The sequence below is a fragment of the Balaenoptera borealis genome (assembly GCF_965194805.1).
Source record: "Balaenoptera borealis genome assembly, chromosome: 10".
NCBI classification, from domain to species: domain Eukaryota; kingdom Metazoa; phylum Chordata; class Mammalia; order Artiodactyla; family Balaenopteridae; genus Balaenoptera; species Balaenoptera borealis.
The window spans coordinates 111,568,464-111,587,668 of record NC_138874.1 but is presented as its reverse complement, the minus strand read 5'-3'; the positions used below and the strand labels follow the sequence as shown (position 1 = coordinate 111,587,668).

The window sequence follows — 19,205 nt, the reverse complement described above, 5'->3', positions numbered from 1 at the left end:
TTAACTGTAACATCATTAATTCCCACATCAGCCTAGTAGTAATCCTTCTCCTATAATTAAGTAAAGTATGTGAGATATTTTCATGGATCAGAGCTATCTGTACTGTAAGCTTTTCCCTCCTTCTTTGATTGAATGTCGTGGGCACGTACATCCTCGCCGTACGCACGCTGGACGAAATGTTGATCTTGAGACAGTCTCCGCTGCCCCTTACGAGCCAGATGAGGGTGCTATAGTATTGGTCAGCGCTAGGGACCTGCACTTCACAGTTGGTGGGCTCGTGGAGTCCCCCGCGGCCACTGCAGGGCCTGCCAGCCGGCACCCTCTCCCTTCCCAGCAGTGCCAGGGACAGCCACTCCCGCGGCCAGCGGAGGTCCCCGTCCTTGCTGCCTCCCTCCCACTCACTCACGTGACAACCTTGTTAGGAGAGGACACAGAGAGACGCAGAGGCCGAGCGCCTTCCCGCCTGGGCTCTCTCAGTTATGACAAGTCATTTCTAAATAGTTTTGTTCGTTCCTTCCTAGACTGTGTTGAAAAGTGGTGTCACGATCGCTTCCTCAACTGCTCTGCACTCAGGATGGCAGATGTTATCCGAGCCGAACTCTTAGAAATCATCAAGCGAATCGAGCTTCCTTACACAGAACCTGCTTTTGGCTCAAAGGAAAACACTCTGAACATAAGGAAAGCTCTTCTCTCTGGTTATTTCATGCAGGTAAGAATGGATAAGGCCACACCTGTAGTGTGCGCTTTACAAAATTTCACATATTCAGGACATCCTGTCAGAAACCTCCCACTTAGGATGATTATTGTATTGATGTTAACTTTAAAATAAAACTAAAAACCCTTCTATGTTATTAAAGATTTGGTATTTAAATACACTTCCCCTCAGGGGAATGGAGGACTAAGCTAGAACATTCTCTCTGTCCAGAAGACCTTTTCCATCACAGAGGAGTTGTTACAACACTCCGGCTGAACAGTTACAGCCCCGCATCTCACCTGTTTGCTCCCAGGTACCTGGTGATGTAATTAATGCCCACCAAGAAGTAAAGGCAACAGCCCATTTGTTTCTTTCCCAGCGTGGAGGTTGACTAACGTAGCGCCTCTAAACTAAAGCACATTACAGAATAAGTATGCACCACCTAAACTCTAAAGCACTCTTAATGGAGAAAAAGGACATTTTAGCATGGATTTCCTCATCTGTATGGAAGAAGTAAGGTTACCTGCATCACAGGGTTATCATGAGGATTAAATGAGCTTAAACGTCAAGTGTAAAGCACTGGACATTTGCAAGCGTGGTGCATAATGTGACAGGGAACGTGCTAGCTTTATTTCTTGACCAAAACATTCACCTCTGTAGCTGCACTATTTTGGCATGCTGCCCTGAAATTGATGAAATTAGTTAACATTATCATCATCACTGGCTCCAAGTTTTGAGCAAAACATGTTTATGTCTTATTTTCTATATCTGAAACTAGAAAACATGGGCAGCAAATTTGTAGTTTTAACTATTCTGTATGAAGTATTTTGGAATTTTTAAAACAAAATATTTTTGTGTATCGATCTCCGTATTAATACAAAATCCTTTTTTCTTTAAAACGCTGCCTTTTAGATTGCTCGGGATGTTGATGGGTCAGGCAATTACTTAATGCTGACGCACAAGCAAGTTGCACAGCTGCATCCCCTTTCTTGTTACTCTGTCACCAAGAAGATGCCAGAGTGGGTTCTCTTCCATAAATTCAGCATATCTGACAACAACTACATCAGGATCGCCTCAGAAATCTCTCCTGAGCTGTAAGTTTAATGGAGAAAAAGGGGGTTTCTTGGAATTCATACATGAAGAGCAAATGACAAATTTGGTTTTTCTTACATTTTCAATATAAGTTTATACTGCTACCAATCTAAATTATGTTGACAGTACCTACTAAAGGCAGGTCTCCATAGATGACTAAGAAATGTTCACGCCTCTGAGATTACAGCATAAAGAGAGAACACAGTATAGAAATGTACAGCAAAGCGCGATGCACCTTAAGAGGAACAGGGCTAGCAGGTGCAGACCTTGAGGAGCGTGGCAACCTCTCAAAACAGACAGGCCACTGAGACTGGAGCAAGTGGGGAAGAGAAGGGGTGGAGGCGAGGTTGAAGACAGGCAGGTAGCAGAGGTGTAGGGCTTACGGGCCACATAAAGAGTTTGGAGTTGATCCTAAGTGCAGTACAAAGCAATTGGAAAGTTTTAAGCAAGGGTAACCTCTTCTCCGTATATTTTAAAGATCCCTCTGGCTGCTAAGTGAATGGGCTATAGGGGCAGCAGTGAGAATGGAGACCAGCCTCAGAGGCTGCTGCAGATGCTAGACCCACTGTGAAGGTACCACTACCACTTGGGCTGTGTGATGTTCTAGGCAGGAACCAGGACTAACTACAGGTGTGTCCAGCTTCAGCAAATGGATATGGTATGGTACTAGTAAGAGACACAAAGATACTCCCTCTTATGCACCCAGAGTTCTCCCAAGCATCTGATCTGATCTGTTGCAAAATTGTGATGGGCCTTGGGGGAAGTACCCGTTCCCCTCGGTGGTGGTGGGGGGGGTATCACTTCCGCTGTATGGCATAACCCTATAGGACCCAACTTATCCTAGAAATGCAATTGGATTGTTTCCATGTAAACCACAGAAAGTATTCATTCTACAAAGGCAGACCAAGCCACTGAGAAGTTCAAACTAATCAAAATTCTACAAGCAGATTCTCCAGGCCTGGGAAGTGTCCAGTCATGTTTGGTACCTCTCACCAAAAATAATAATTTTTTGTTTTAAACAGATTTATGCAATTGGCACCACAATACTATTTCAGTAATCTGCCTCCTAGTGAAAGTAAGGATATTCTACAGCAAGTGATGGATCACCTATCACCCATTTCAGCAATGAAAAAGGAACAGAAAATGTGTGAGAACTGCCCTGAAACTACTGAACAAAGATGCACTATACAGTGACTCTCAAGAACCTTCTACACAAAACCTGAGGTGCAATAAATATCCCAAAGGCAGCCTAACAGCTGGTCCACTGGAGTGATGTGCAGACGCGACGTGAAGATGGATGTCATACCCCACACAGGATAGTCTTGAAAAGAATAACACTTTTTGCATATTATTTAACAACTAAAAATAGAAGTTTTTATTGAGTTCTTTAAATTACTACTCCATGTTTTTCTTCTTATTGGAAAAGTTTTTAATCAACCATTCTTAATTTGACCAAAATTTTAAAAAGCAAAGATATTTTGTAAATGTGTCACAGACACGGGTGACAGAACCCTACTTTTTGCAGAGGACCTTAATCTGAATAAAGTCATGAGTTTTTCAGTAAATCTCCACTGAGTCTTCTGGTAATTTTTACAAAAACAAGCCCAGCACTGTCCATGGGAAATGGGTTAGACAGATAGATGTTCTTTCAGTTTATCCATGATTTCATTCATTTTGTCGCTTGGAATTAACATCACAGTTCGCAGGGGCTTCATTGGCACATCATCAAAGGACCATCGGCCTCCCAGACACGTGTCGCTCTCCTCCTGCACTGAGTAGTTGAACTTCAGGATTGCCTTCTAAACCAAAGAACCATAAATTTAAAATTCAGACAAGCTAAAGGCAAAACTCACTTACTTGATAACAAAAAATACTATGTTTGGCATATGTAGTAAGACTGACAGCTGAAGGAAGCAAAACACAGAATCAAAGAAGCTCAAATGGGACAGTCAGGCAGACGTTATAAAACACTCACCAAATAGATTTCTAACTTACCTGAGGAGTATGGATGGAAGTGTTCCATTTCTAAGAGGGGAACAAGCAGCTAAGTAATATTAACACTACTACCCACCTATATACTGTTTATAATTCTGAAGTCGCTCACATTCATAATCTCATTTGAGTCTCAAAATAATCTCATGATACACAAGTGAAATTAAGACTCATAAAATCTGACAGTTAATGAGAAGAATCATCTTTAAATGCTGGTCTTACCCATTGTCCCAGCTGCTTCCTTAGCATAAAGCTGTTGTGTGAAGACAGGGAGGTCTGCGTAACCAGCCCATTTTAAAACACCCATTACATATGTCCCTGACATGGTCTGCCTGAAGTACTGAGGCACACATTTTTAAAAATTTAATTTTCACTTATTTACTTCCCGAAAAACAAGGGCAGAGCTGAATGTTTAGTGGTTTAGTCTTTAGTGGACGCCTTAAAATAAGTGATATCATCCAATCCAGGAAAATATGTCCTCCTCAGAGATGTATTTAACATTTTTGAGAGGAAGGCAGCATAAGAAAGTTTATGCTCTGGTATCTGGTTGTCCGTCACAGCACAAGCTTTTACAGGGAGAGAGTGCTAGAAATCCCACCCATGGGGTGGCCTCCAGGACTAAGGGCACAGGGCAGCACATGAGCCGGCACCGGGAGAGCAGGGTCCACCCCGTCCTCCACACCGACCAGACAGCGGCTCCAAGCTCCCCGGACTCAGCGTCCCCGTCTGTGCACACAGGCCGATGTTCACCTCCCAGAGTGCTTTGAGAATAAAGATCTCACAGTAGGCATGTCGTCAGCGTGGTAATCACCTCCTCCCCACTCTCACTGTGTTACTAGCTCCTGGCTGCTCTAGATACGGAGGTTTAAAAACAGAATGGCCACAGTCGCAGGACTTGGACATGAAATGGGAGAGCAATAAATCCTGATTATTATCGAGAAAATCCTTATTTACATCTAAACAAAGAGATGGAACAGGATGGTCTTACCTCATAGAAAAATTCTTCTTCTGCATTTGCAAACATTAACTCATCTTTCTTTTGGCTGCTCCATTTCTTTTTGGAATTGCTTTTTCCTGCTTCCACAAACGTCTTGCTAATCAGAAGGTAGAAGTAACACTTCCCACATGGCTTGTTAGTTTTGTGCGCCTCTGCTAGTTCTTTCCTACGAGGCATACACACACATAAGGTTTGGCTGATGGGTGAGGCGAGATCCATCAACAAACCAGAGCACAGAGAAAACCGGTGAGGCCTCTTCTCTGGGCTCTGCTGTGACGCAGGCTTAACGGACAGACATTAGATCTGGACGCTTCTAAAGCAATGAGTTTTCTTTATGCATCCAGGTGCACATTCAATTGATTGTGGCAGCGCCTTTTATAATAAATGGTACGATGACTCTCAGATTATGCTCTGAGCTGTGGATACACAGCAACTAACAGAGGAATCTCAAGTTCACACGTCACTGCTCTGGTAAAAATACCTAAGGATCTGGATTTTCTAAAACAACAAACATTTAACTGAAGCACACAAAGGCACACGGCCATGGCCAATGCCATTACAGCATGTGACCGCTACAATCTCCAATCACCACGTCTGGGACTCATTTCTGACCTCCTGCAGGAATGGCCAGAAAGATGCCCCAAACTACCACAGTCAATGGGCTAGCAATGAAGCCTTTAATTCTTTTCTTCCTTTCTTTAAATCATACAATAACCCTGTGCATCTGACTAAACAAAAATGTAAAGAAACTCAGAACAACCCACTGCAGCTTTCTTCAATAGAGGATGGGGAGAAAGCAGATCACCCTCTCCTGAAACCAAATAAACATGAGCTCCAGCTGATCAGAAAAAAAGACAACGCAAAACAAAAAACACTTAGGCACCAGAAGTACAATATGAGTATTAGCTGAGGGGTGAGGAGGAGTATGAGAGTAAAACTAAAAAGCAATGCATCTATAAAGGAAAAATGGGAAACCTAAAGGTCTTCAGACTATAGTTACATTCGCACCAACTATTTCCAGGGAGATCACAAAGAAGTACCATGACCTCTGAGAAACAATATTCTGTAAAGCCTGGGGGCCTGCCTGTAATTTTATCCTCCTCTATTTCAAAGCACGGGCAATGTCAATTCTTAGCCCTTCTTACATTTAAAATATTCTTGTAAACTTAAAACTCCTGAATTAAAAAACAAAATAACAAACCCTGAGAAGCCAGAGATGCAGTATCAGGACCATGGCTGCATTAGTCATAAAATATCCCAGTGGAATTTAGGAGTTGTACTGTTTGTTACTGTTGTAATTATTCAACATTTTATTTGTGTTACAGAAATCTATCTGTGAAGAGGGTTAAAAGCTTTAGTCAAATGGAGGTAAAAAGTCTACATGAAACTCAACTATTTTTATACCATTTTAATCTCTAAGATTATTAAGCCTACTGTCACAATATTCCTAAGTAATTAAAACTCTTTTAAAAAGCCAATTATTAATAATGCATGCATCTCACAGGCACTCTCACCACTCATGCTCAAACCAAGGGCAGAACTCTTTCTATCAACATATTCCATTTGAATCACATTTCTGAATCCACTTGGGAAAAAACTACCGTTCAAAGGCATTTTCCAAAGTGTCTTACTGAAGCTGTTGGTGCATGGGCAGCGCAATCTGTGGAGGAACGTTAATGAATCTTTCACTCAGCAGAAAGCCCACAGGCCTGGTGGCGTCATTGAAAAGCTTGTCCAGCTGTTCAGCCATGCTCTTTTCACAGTTCTTCTCGCAGAGGCGTAAAATAAACTCTTTAATTTGTTCAGCACACGGGGTACCCTAGAAAGCAAAGAGAAGGCTCGCTTTTTATTACAGGCCATCACTTACAGGAGAAAACTCCAAAGTGAGAGCTATCACTTTTTATCTTACAGGTAAGGGCAGTTTTCTGCCAAAACCTTTAAAACCGTATATGTCATCAGTGTTGATTGCTTAAGTATTTCTCTAAAGTAACTACACCTGGTTATTTACAAGCCCATAATCAGGGGTCAGAGAAGGTTATACTAACACTCAGACATACTGGGATGGAAATTCTAATCCATCTCATAAAGACAGATGGAAGTAACTGGAAAAGTTCAATTAAAAATTACGATAAAGTATAGCCTGCATCTTATTCTAAGGAGGGGAAGCTGCTGGTTGTTTATTAGAACTCATCAATGAGTCAATAAAAAGTAATGAATGAAAATACAAATAAATGTCAGTAAGTGTCCTCAACTTCAGAAAGCAACAAAGACTCAGAATCAAAACAGCTGCAGAGACAGCAAAACAGCTCCTGTGTCAACACCAACATCAGGACACCATTCCTGAAAAGCCAGGTGACGATTCTCTGTATCACAGGCAGTAAATGACTTTAACTGGGTACAGAGTATTCAAAGGAAAACAAAAACACCTTCATACTGAAAAAAGGATTACAATAAGATTTCACAAAAACACACATATTTATAGTTAATATCATTGTCTGATATAAAAGATACTTTTATCATGCATTAAATAAAATTAACTCCTGAGGTTCTGGCCTAAGGAATAACCATTCTGATGCCAGCCAGGGAAACCAACCTTTCTTTCAGTTAAATTCAAAAGACTTATGAAACCAAAAATCCCATCTTCATCCACATCATCATCGCTGTCTTCTGAAACATCCGTTTGCTATTTTAAAAAGAAAAAAAAATTAATTTTATATTTGGTTGGAGAGAAGTGCAATACCAAGTCTTGGAATCCAGGCCTCATTTATCTTTCCAGTTTTCAAACGATAACTTTGTTTTACTGTCATCACCTCAGAAAAGCACCGTGGGCTAAAACTGTGTGGTCTTGTTCACATCACTTTACCTCCCTTGATTTTGTCCTCTTCTTACATTCTGGATGATCTCCTGCTCTAAATTTCTTTTTACTAGACTCTTAAGACATTTTCCTCAATGTCTTATAAATCCAGAACAGATAAGACCTCATGAAGGAAACCGTTTTAGTCTGTTTTCTGAGCGGTCTGGCTGGAGCCAGCCCGGCCCTGTTTCTCGGTGGGTCCGCCACACTGTCTCACCTGAAACCCATGCTTCCTGAGCACCGGCCGGTCCCGACCACTGTTGAAGGTGAGCAATGCCTCCGTGTGCATGGGCAGGAGAGAAGAAAACGAGGGCAAGAGAGGAAATGAGGAATCGAGAAAACAGAACTAAGAGTGAGATGCCTGACTCCACCTTGAACTTCCTGGCTCCGCTCGACGCAGAGTCCACATCTTCTTTTACCTGTTGCTTGTTTGCTCGTCCCAGCTGTAAACTCCTCTCGCAGCATCCCCGCCCCCCAGCACGGAGCCAGGCCAGACTAAGTCCTTGGGGAACAAGTGCTGAATGAATGAAATAAAATGAGGCTGCTGCTCTTCCACCGAAGGCCAGCAGGGACCCACGACGGCCCGTCCGTCCCTGAACTTGCTCTGTGCGAAGGGGCACCAGCCCACGGGCTCAGCCAGGTGCGGTCGGCAGCGCCAGGGCGCCCCCCGGTGGCCGGGGCCTCAGGAGGAACAGAGAGCGGAGCGGAGCCTGCCCGAGGGGCGGAAGTCGAAGCAGACAGAGCTGCGGGAGGGGCCTGGGCTCCCGGATCCAAGCTGACGGTGCCACGGAGGGGGCCTCAGGCGAAGGGGCGACCAGGCTTCACAGCAGCACACTTCCACGGAAGCTGGCGGTGCGGGAACACGAAGGGGGGCGGCTGCGGCGAGGCCCCGAAGGCCTGCGTCACCGCCAGAGCGGCTGCCAGACGCGGGGGTGCCTGGAGCTCAGCAACGCAGGAGGGCGCCCAGGCAGCTCAGGAGAGACTGACGCAGTCCCAGCGAGAGGACCAAGGGCACGTCGGCTCTTGCAGGAGAGGGGAGAGGAGCGCAGAAGAACGTACTGCGTGAACCCGCCCTGGTCCTCCGAGAGCAGCACGGCACCTCCCGTGCACGTCGGGGGGACCCCGGCCAGCGTGGCAAAACCTGCGTGGTGCCAACGGATGGAAAGCCGGGGCAGGAAGAAGGCCCCTCAGTGTGAAGCCCTGAGACCCCCCCAAACCCCCAGTCGGTGAAAAGCAACGAGCACCCTGGAACCCACTCGGTCTTCCTCCCCTGGACAGGCCGCCAGACGCCCCGCCGGCAGCCCCGCCGGCAGCCCCGGCTCCGCGCTCCGAGGCGCGGGCCCCGCCCCCGTCTCCCCCCCCCCCGCCTCCCCCCCCCCCCGCCTCCCCCCCCCCCCCCCCGCCTCCCCGCCTGGCCGAGGCCCGCCCCTCCCAGCCCACCCCTTCCCTCTCCCGAGCCTCTTCGCTCAGCACAATTCTTCGTGGCAGCCGTGGTCTGAGCAACCCGCTGCATGACACCCGGGCCCTGAGTCTCCAGCTTCGCGCCCAGCCTCGCACACGCGCTCCCCAGCCCCCGTCCCCTTCTCTCGGAAACGCCTTCTCCAGAAGAGTCCAAATCCCCCCAGCTCCACAGCCTCCAGAGAAAGCTCTGGCAGTCCCTGTCCTAGGAACAAGAAGCCTCGGTCCCTGGGACACCTCAGGTGTCTCTTGGAAGCCAAGGAAGCCATAACTGTAATTTAGACTTATTTGTGTAATTATCCAATGAAAGGCTGAATCCCCCGACTAGAGAATAATAAGCTTTTTCAAAAATAAAAGCGACTGCTTCTCATCGGTATGCATCAGGTCTCGGGACACCAATCAGCTAGAGCTCACGTGTGTCTGATGACAGAGCAGGCAGCTGCTGAGGTGTCACCCTCTCATTTTCCTGACGTTGTGTGCTACAGGTTCTGAATGTTGGCAGCAGGTCTGAAAAGCGTCTGTTGTATTTAGTAATGAAGATGTTGGTGATCCCATCAGTTTCAGGACACCAGGAGAGTGTTGGGGGTAAAAGCCAGATTAAGGTGTTTAGGAGGAGAGGAGGTGGAAACCAAACGCAAAATATCTTTCAAGAATTTTGGCTTTGAAAACCAAGTGAGATGCCTGAAGGTGAGGTCGTTTGAGTGGAAGCTTAGACTGAGGTGGAGTTGTTTATTTTGCTTTTTTACAATAAGCTAGACGATAGGTGCTGGGAACAGAAAAAAAGACTTCAACGGGGACAGTTACGCATACAGAGCACGAGCCGCGCACCAGATGCTGTTCTAAGCATCTTCTCTCGTTCACCCCCACCCCCCACCTACGAAGCAGGCACCATCCTCATCGTCAGAGATGCCCACGGAGAAAGATGAAGGTCACCGTGCAGACTGTATTTTCCACAGACGGCTGAAGCGATTTTTCCTATCCCCCATTCTCTTCTGACAAAGTGACCTAGACACTCCTCCCACCGAGGGGGGCGGTCCATGCGCCCTCCCCTTGGACCTGCACAGGCCATCACGTCTGCTGATCAAATGAACGGTGGAAATCACCCGGTAACATAAGATGCTCTGCACTTCTGCCTGGCCCTCTTGGGTAGGGAGGCCCACACTACAGAGACTGAGGCCCATGCTTCCAGCTGGGCTCCCAACAGAGACACAGGAGTGAACCATCTGGCAAGGAAACCCGCCAGCCCCGTGCTGAGCCTCTGCAGCTAATGTGCCCGGAGCGAATACGAGCTGTCCTCACTGAGCTCTGTCCAAAGTGCAGAGTCACGGGCCAAACGAGTACTGTTGCTGTCCTAAGACTCGAAGCCGCAGGGCAGTCTGTCAGGCAGCAGAAGAAACGTCGAGCCAGCGGAGGGTACACACAGAGGCGGGATTCGTCCCAGTCCTGCTCCCTCCTCCTCCGAGTGCCACCCCCTGCTTTGCATGACACCACTCAAGGCTTTCCCCCTTTTCCCTCTCCTGTCACTCCTGAGTCTCCTCGGCAGGTTCTGCCACTTAGCTCACCCCCCCAACTAACGCTGTTATGATCAGACTCTGTCCCTGCCCTCCCTGGACAACTTCAACTACTCCGACTTCAGTGACCATTTATGTGCTGAAAATTCCCCAGTCTCCAGCTGCTGCGCAACATCTCACTTGCACGTATCACAGGCAAATCAAACGCAAAATGTACAAATCCAAACTCGTGTTCCCCTCTTAACCTGATCCTCCTCCATGCTTGCTATCTGGGTTCTCCAGCCAGACACTAGGGTATCATCCTCAACTCCTTTTCCACTCACTCTCAGACCCAACCATTCATTAAGCCCCGTCGTATTTCACCTCCCCAATATCTTCTGAATCAGCCCACTTCTCTCCCTATCCGCTGCCACAACCTAGATCACTGCATTTAATAACCCTGAATTGCTGAGATGGCCTTCTAACCAGTAATACTTTCCAATTTGAGTTTCTGGCCTACTTGCTATAAAACAGGAGGAACTTGGGATAAAGAACTAATTTAATCAGAATAAACACAACTGTCCTGCTTACCTTAATGACACTCCCGATATGGTTCTGTTGAATTAAGAGATCTGTTAGTTCTGCAGTGTTCACAGGAGCTTTTAGGAAAAGCTAAGAGGAGAAAAAAAAAATATTTTAAATTAAAACCAAAGTATGGGACTTCCCTGGTGGCACAGTGGTTAAGAATCCGCCTGCCAATGCAGGGGACACGGGTTCGAGCTCTGGTCCAGGAAGATCCCACATGCCACAGAGCAACTAAGCCCGTGCACCACAACTACTGAGCCTGCGCTCTAGAGCCCGCGAGCCACAAATACTGAGCCCGTGTGCCACAACTACTGAGCCCGAGATCCACAACTACTGAAGCCCATGCACCTAGAGCCCGTGCTCCGCAACGAGAAGCCACCTCAATGAGAAGCCCGCACACCGCAATGAAGAGTAGTCCCACCTCGCTGCAACTAGAGAAAGCCTGCACGCAGCAACGAAGACCCAACTCAGCCAAAAATAAATAAATAAAAATAAACTTATTAAAAAAAACCCTAAAAAAAAAAAACCAAAGTATGATTTCTAATAAAACTTCTAATTTCCATATTCAAATAAAAATAATGAAATTTCAATGATTTGACCAGGAAGATGACCCAGAAAAGCAATCCCAAGAGGAAAGAAAAGCCGGAGCAAATCCAAGAAGTCAAGACACAGAAATTTGAGACGAGGCAGTCGGTGGTAATACGGGAGGTGTTGGGGAGGGGAGCGGACAGGGAGGAGAAGAGAGGGGAGGAGGGTGGGCTGGACACTGGGGGCTCTAAAGGGTGGTGAACCAAAGCCATCTTATGTGGAGTAAAGGAATACGGAGAAGCAGCAAGCCTGCTGCTTGCGGCACCAGATGGTGGAATCAGTGACAGGGCCATTATGTGAGAATTCCTTTAACCCCACAAAGCTTAGAAGTGAATTAGAGAAAAACAGAAATAATAGCTCAAGTAATTAAAATATGAAAGGGAGAGTATTTTAGAACACAGAATACTTAAATATATTAAGCAAAGGAAGGGGTCTGGGAGCAGAGGCACAAATAGGGGAATCAGCCCTAGAAAAGAAAACAACTCTTCCTTCCAGGCCAAGTGGAGACGGTAGGAATGGGGATTCTAAAATAGAAAAAATGAAATCTGACACAACTTATATTGAATGGCCTGGAATTTCTTAGAAGAGCAAATGCATGTGTAATGAATAAAAGACAATACCTGCTGCAGTAGTTTCTTAATTCCGTCGTAATCGTTATCTGAGATAGAGTAAGCTTCGAATTCAATATTCACTTCCTGTAAATGACACACAAAATAGGTCATCATACATAACTCACTAAGATAATTCAGGCATTATTTTCCCTCCCCACCTCATTCTTTTTGGCTCTACCTCCATCTACGGAACATGCCAGAAAAAGGACAAGAAGAAGAAAATGTTACCAAAAGAACTATAACTGCCTAGGCTTCAAAATAAGCAAACATTGCCAAGACTGCCATCTGCACAGATGACAGAGCACCTTCACACCATCTCCTCATTTGAAACAAAAGCCTGAGAAGAACAAAGCATTCAGAGCGACCTAGTTTTGATGTTGAGAAAGTCTGTTCTGGATAAAGAAAATGAGAAATTATTATTTACCTGACTGCAGTAAGAGTGAGCAAAGAACAAAATCACTTCAAAAGTCCTTGGCATTGCCTAGAGCTTGATTCAGCCCATGGATTTGAGGCCACGCTTCATTCACTGGGCAAGAATTTACTGAGTACCCCTCTGTACCAAGCACTGTGCCAGGCACTCAAGATGAAAAGGTGAGCAAAGCAGACAAGAATGATCATGCCCTCCTGGAGCTTACGGTTTAGGTGGGAATACAGACATTAAGGAAATAGTCATGGAAATAAATATAAGCTTACAACTATGCATGCTATAAAACACAGGTGAATGGTGCTATAACAGCTTAAGAAATAGGAGGTTGGAAATTCAGGAAAGGCTTCCCTTAGAGAAGTGACACTTGAGCTGGGAACCTAGGACCAGTAAAGAGAGTTCCTGGCACAGCACAGACGAAGGCCCTGAGGCAGGAGGAAATATGGTGAGTACAAGTAACTAAAAGGTGTGTGTAGCTAGGCTCCCTGATCTATCTCTGTAAAACAACAATAATAACAGACTCTAAGAAGCAATGCCACTGAAATATTCCATAAATAAATGAAAGGATTACTTCACTCCAAAAAAAAAAACTTAAAGGCTTTTAAGTGCTAAATAAGATCAGTCCTTGAGGATCCTAAATCATGCATTATTAGTATTACTATTATTGCTGGAGGATAAATTCTCACAAGCAGAATTACTGAATTAGAGGATTTATACACATTTTAAAGTTTTGATGTTGTCAAATGGCCCCCCAAAAAGGGTGCATCAATTTATAGTCCCACCAGCAGTATATGTAAGTGCCTATTTTCTTACACTATCATCAGTGACGGTTACTACACAAATTTCCAACCACTGGCAAACTGATAGATTATCCATGTTAACGCAAGAAGCTCTGAGTTCTATAACCCAAAGTTAGCAAAAGCCAGTTAAAGATCTAAATACAAAATGGTGAGACCACATTTAAGGCAAGGGGCCAAAGAGCTGCTTTGTAAGGGAAAGCTCTGTTCCATGGAAAATATTTTATATACCCACACCACAGTCACAGCACTAATCCTGCACCCATGCTTGCCCTGCTCATGTTTATCTCTGACTTTATTCCCCCGTCACTCTCTTCCTTATTCTGATCCCGCCATATTAGCTGTCTCTCTGTCCAATAACCATGAGGACTTTGGATTTTCATACAAATGAAATGGGAAGCCATTGGAGCGGTCAGAGCAGGGAAGTGAGAACAGATCTACTTTTTTTTTTTTTGGCCGCACAGTGCGGCACGCAGGATCTTAGTTCCCAGACCAGGGATCAAACCCATGCCCCCTGCAATGGAAGCGCGAGGAGTCTTAACCGCTGCACAACCAGGGAAGTCCCTAGACCTACATTTTTAAAAGATCTTTCTGCTGTGGGTGGAGGAGAGATTGTAGAGGGAAAAGCATGCCAGTTAAGTTACTACAGAAGTCCAGGCAAGAGATGGTGGAAAGGTGGCCTTTGACCATTGCGGAATCAATGATGAGAAACGTCTGGATACTGAAGGTAAAGCCAACAGAATTTACTGATGCGGGATGAGGAAAAGGGAGGAATTACACTTAACTTTCGGGTTTTGGATTGGAGCAGCTGGTGAATTTGGCAACCATTTATGTAAGCAGATACGTTAGGGGGTCCCTGAGAAAAAGAACCAGGAATGGCTTTCTTGACATAAAAGTCCTAGTTCCTCCTCAAATAATATCCGTAATATCTGAGTTCTGCAGGAACTAAGGCCCCCACCCAGGTGGAGGACCGGATGATGATGATGACCCCCCAGACTTCAATCAGCTAAAGCTTGGACTCTGTTGACCTTCGCCCCAATTTTATGCTGAATTCGCCCCTGCTCAAGCCCCCGCATGAATATGCACGTACCCTTAGCTTAAAACAGCAGCGTTGCTATTTGGGGGAGACACTGCTTTGGGAAAGACCCCCGGTGTTCTCCTTACTTGCTGCAAGTAATAAATCCTTCCTTCTCCTAATCTTCAGCTTGGTTGTGCTTACTGGCTCGATCACCCACCAAGAGGTGAACCCAGTTTTCAGGTAACATTTAGAGAAATGGCAAAGATTAGGAGCAGGGGCATAAATTACCAATTCTGCCTGGCAGGTGTTAAGTTCGGGGCTACCTATTAGACATTCCGGGGTCTTCAGGACCATTCCGTCCTAATTATTCATTCAACAAGTGTTAACTACCTCTAATGCCAAGCTCTACGGTAGGACCCAATTCTAGGATAACATATCACCAGGACTTGGTCTGAGGAGCAGAAAAGACAGCTTATCTGAGATCTGAACAAGGAAGGGAAAACACTGCAGGAAAAACGCAGCGCGTAGAGAGGAGCAGGAGGCTGGCCTTCGAGAAACGGGAAGAAGGGGGCCGCCGTGAGGGAGGCAGGCACCGCGAACCCGGTGGGAGGGCTGCGCGGGGAGGGCAGAGGATGAACTCGGGGCCCCCGGCGGCCCAGAAGGATTTGGAGCTTTAGCCTGAGAACTAAAAAAGGCCACCGAGGACGGTGCCATTGAGACGGTGGGAGGGCCCACGCACCCGGCCGGGATAGGACTTTTGAAAATAACTTTCTGTGGCTGCAATGTGTAAAAGACCGAAGTGAAACCTGAGTGAGAACCTCTTCTCACCTCCAGTTTCTGCTTAAGGACCCTCAGGTACGGGGAAGTCGCTACTCCAAGCAGCTCACACACTCACATGGCTTTGGTTGTCGGAAAGCTTTTTCCCAGACATAAGCCAAACCGGGGTCGCGTGTGTTTCTCACCTCATTGACGACCTCGTCGTCTTCATCCTCTTCTTCGTCACTGTCTTCGTTGTCTTCGTCCTCATCCTCGAGTTCATCATCCTCATCCTCATCGCGAGGAACCGGAGACCCGCTGTCCACGGCACGCCGCTTGGGCCTGGACGCCATGCTACCGGCCCCTCTGCGCCTGCGCAACTTCCATGAGCCCGCCCTTCCGGACCCACCCATTACAAGCGGAGGGGGTAGGAGGTCACGAAGACCCTCGGCGCGGAGTCGGCGTCAATCCCACTGCCCCTGGTGGATTCCACAGCCTTGATACCTAAGAGTAAAGTCCAATCTGGGTTCCTATCTTGGCCTTTTCTTCCTCCTTCCATCCATTCTCAAGCCTTTCCAAGGTTCTCTCTCCCCTTCGTGCAGTGGTTCGACCCATCTCCGCTAGGTATCGGGGGCCTGGGTGTCGGTGCGCATGCGTGAGCTCCAGCTGAGCGCGGCCGGGGCTTCGCGACCCACGGCGCAAGTGCCGGTGCTTGGGGCCCGGGGAGGGCCGTCGCCATGGCATCGCCGGCCACGCGGTGAGGGGGCCGCCCTCCCGGCTGGTCGCTCCCGCAGCCTCGCTGCCTGCTGGTGGGAACCGTGAGATTCCGCCCCCGACTGGGCGCCTGCCGAGTGCCTCATCAGCCAGACGAGGTAGGTGTCGCCCGCGCACGGTACCGACGACTACGCGGCATTCCGCAGGGGCCAGCCTGCTGCCCTGCCGGTGTGTGACGAGTCGGGAGCGGAACCCTGAGGCCAGTGCTGGCCTGGGTGCTGGGCCGTAGTCCGCGGGCAGTGGTCGGCCCCGAATGGAAGGTCGCCGGATCTGTGCAGATGCCCTCACGCCTGGTTAAGACCCAAGCCTGCGGGCGTGCCCCAGCACAGTCGGTGGCACAGCCTTGTCTGTGATGAATGAAACCGATCCTGAGTGCATTTCTCAATCTGAAAGTTTAAAGTCAGGGATCAACCTTGTATGCTTCAGGGCCAGTGGGGATTTCTAAATTAGACCTGAGCCTCTTTGGAGAGAACAGAGTGCAGGGGACTTTGGCAAGGTAGAGAGCGTGTACCGGGCAGCTGCTGCCAGCTGTGGCCGAGTGGAAATGCCGCCCAGTGTGGTCAGTTCTCACATTTCAACAGAACCTGGAGTTCTGGACTTTTACCAAAAAAATCTTGATTTGTAAAACTTGTGCCAAATAAAATTCATCTACCGGTCAGGTTTATCCCCCACACTGCCAGTTTGCAGCCTGTTGTAAAGAATACTATTTGGAGAGAAAGTCACAAATTAGAGAAGACATCTGCTTTCTGAGAGTGAGGTCTATGGCTTTCCTTTTTTTCTGTCTGTAAAATGAGGAGAGTAGGTTGGATGAGTGTGACTGCAAAAATGGAATGAGCTGTCCCCAAGTTGTGAGATTGGATGTTGGAGAAGTTTAAGCAGAAGTGTGATAACCTCTCAATGATCCTTCAGCAGCAGGAAGTGGAAGCAGGATACCTTAAGGGTCCTCAGAGCCAGAGTCCCCATGATTGTGTTCTGTGAGTTCTGTCTTTCCTAGCAGTCTTGTCTACCAGGCCACAACATGGAATATAATACGTGTAAACATGAGGGCTTCACATATGATGGCATAGCTTAAAGTGGCCCCTTTGGGTCCTACAACAATGTAAAAACATCTTCCAGTAATGCACGAGAGAGGTAACTGTAAAGAAAGACCTATAAAACGCTACGATTAGAAAAAGACTCAGAAGGCACTGTGCCAGCCTATCAATAGAGCTGCACTGAAATGTCATGGGTGATTTTTTTCCCTGTTTCTCTATACTTTTTTTGTGGTAAAAATACACAGAACATAAAATTTACCATTTTAAGCAAGTGTCCAGTTCAGTGGCATTAAGTATGTTCACATTTTTGTGCAACCATCACCACCATCCCTCTCTAGAAAATTTTTATCTTGCAAAACAAAATTCTGTACCCATTGAACACTAACTCTGCAATCTCCCCTACCCTAGTCCCTGGAAAGTGGTTTTCCTTCTCTATGAATTTATCTATTCTAGGACTTCGTATAAGTGGAATCATGTAGTATTTATCCTTTTGTGGCTGGCTTGTTTCACTTAGCATAATGTCTTCAAGCTTCATCTTTGCCATCACATGTGTCAGAACTTCCTTCCTTTTTAAGGCTGAATAATATTCCATTGTATGTATTTTTGTTGTTGTCCATTTATCCATGGATGGACACGGGTTGCTTCCACCTTTTAGTAATTGTAAATAATGCTGCTATGAACGTGGGTGTACAAATACCTGTTCAAGTCCCTGCTTTTAATTTTGGGGGGGGTATATATTCAGAAGTGGAATTGTTGGATCCTATAGGAATTCTATTTTTAATTTTTTGAGGAACTATGCTTTTTTGTATTTTGCAAATTTTCCACAATAAGCATGTATTGCTTTGATATGAGAAGGGGGGGAAAGCCTTACTTTGTGCCCTCGGATTAGTACCCAGTGTTGAGCTCATGGTCAGAGTGTGAATGAGTAGCAAATGTGAATAAATGGACTACCATGGTTTTGTCATTCAAGAAAATATGGTACTGACCCCAGGGAACTTCGCTCAGTCAGAGACTAGATTGCTGACCTGCTGGCCCAATCTTCACCTTCAGCTCAGAATTTATCTTAAAGGAGCAGAGAGGTGGTAGCAAGTGTTTGGGAGAATGGGGATGGGCTCCAGACTTCACCTGGAAAGAGGTGAAACTTCACCTCTGCCACTTACTGTGTTGTGTGACCTTGAGCCTGTTACCCAACCTTCAGAGTTTTGGTTTCCTCTTCTGTAAAAAAGGAATAATAATACCTTCCTTGCTGGTTTAAATGAAGATTAAGGTCTTGCATGTAAAATGCTTAGCCTGGTAAATCACACAGAGTCTGTGCTGGGTAAAAGGGTGGCTGCTGTTATTGCTGATCTCAGAGCAGCAGGACATGGTTAAAAAGTGTGGGTTTGAGGTGTGGCTCGTTCTTACCAGCAAAGAGGCCTTAATCAAGTCAGTTCCCTGTCTCTTTAAGGAAAAGTGACCATCCCCCCTGCTCCAAAAGTCGCTGGGTAAATCTAAAGTGCGAACAAATATTACTGAGCATCTACTATGGAGAAGAAGGTCTCTCAGAAAAGCCAGTGGTTCAGAGGACCCAGCCCATTTTACAGATGCAGGAATTGAGACCAAGAGGAGAACAACATAGACCAGAACCCAGGCTTCAGCCCCTCTAGCACAAGCTTCTTCCACTCCACCAGGCCTCTCGTCAAAGTTCAAAGTGGCTCACATACAATCCTCCTTGTCTAAAAGCCTGAGAATACCGCTGCCTCTCCTTCTGTTCCTGGCTTCCTCGTATTGCTGCAATACAGGTAACAGGTGTCGACTGAAAAACAAAAACATAAACCGCGCAACAGGGCTTCCCCGGTGGCGCAGTGGTTAAGAATCCACCTGCCAATGCTGGGGACATGGGTTCGAGCTCTGGTCCGGGAAGATCCCACATGCCACGGAGCAGCTAAGCCCGTGCACCACAACTACTGAGCCTGCGCTCTAGAGCCCACGAGCCACAACTAATGAAGCCCGCATGCATAGAGCCTGTGCTCTGCAACAAGAGAAGCCACCGCAATGAGAA

At 46.6% G+C, this 19,205-nt stretch overlaps 3 protein-coding genes across 12 annotated transcripts in view; 2 read left to right on the top strand and 1 right to left on the bottom strand.

Moving 5' to 3' along the window:
• The window catches only part of DHX32 (DEAH-box helicase 32 (putative)), a 54,999-nt gene extending 51,648 nt beyond the window's left edge, over positions 1 to 3,351 (top strand). For all 3 annotated transcript variants that reach the window (XM_082406621.1, XM_082406619.1, XM_082406620.1), the window contains 3 exons: positions 522 to 709; positions 1,607 to 1,788; positions 2,809 to 3,351. In XM_082406621.1, the coding sequence (XP_082262747.1) occupies positions 522 to 709; positions 1,607 to 1,788; positions 2,809 to 2,980 (542 nt within the window). In that variant the 3' untranslated portion in view covers positions 2,981 to 3,351. The remainder of the gene's footprint in view (positions 1 to 521; positions 710 to 1,606; positions 1,789 to 2,808) is intronic.
• Positions 3,135 to 15,746, bottom strand: BCCIP (BRCA2 and CDKN1A interacting protein). Its single transcript, XM_082406634.1, has 7 exons — positions 15,563 to 15,746; positions 12,371 to 12,445; positions 11,169 to 11,249; positions 7,369 to 7,458; positions 6,407 to 6,594; positions 4,767 to 4,941; positions 3,135 to 3,585 (listed from the first exon to the last, which is right to left on the bottom strand). Exons 1-7 carry the CDS (start codon positions 15,707 to 15,709, stop codon positions 3,415 to 3,417), a joined length of 927 nt encoding a protein of 308 aa, XP_082262760.1. The 5' UTR covers positions 15,710 to 15,746; the 3' UTR covers positions 3,135 to 3,414.
• Positions 15,747 to 15,884: 138 nt separating this feature from the next.
• The window catches only part of UROS (uroporphyrinogen III synthase), a 33,943-nt gene continuing 30,622 nt past the window's right edge, over positions 15,885 to 19,205 (top strand). For all 8 annotated transcript variants that reach the window (XM_082406640.1, XM_082406636.1, XM_082406641.1 and 5 more), the window contains exon 1: positions 15,885 to 16,228. The gene's annotated coding sequence lies outside the window, so the exon portion shown is untranslated. The remainder of the gene's footprint in view (positions 16,229 to 19,205) is intronic.

Bases quoted from the DNA above. Each gene is read 5' to 3' on its own strand.
- BCCIP (XM_082406634.1), bottom strand. From the start codon at position 15,709: ATGGCGTCCAGGCCCAAGCGGCGTGCCGTGGACAGCGGGTCTCCGGTT. The intron at 12,446-15,562 runs GTGAGAAACACA...TGTCATTTACAG, and splicing joins ACGACGAGGTCGTCAATGAG to GAAGTGAATATTGAATTCGA. The intron at 7,459-11,168 runs GTAAGCAGGACA...TTTTTAAAATAG, and splicing joins ATATCGGGAGTGTCATTAAG to CAAACGGATGTTTCAGAAGA.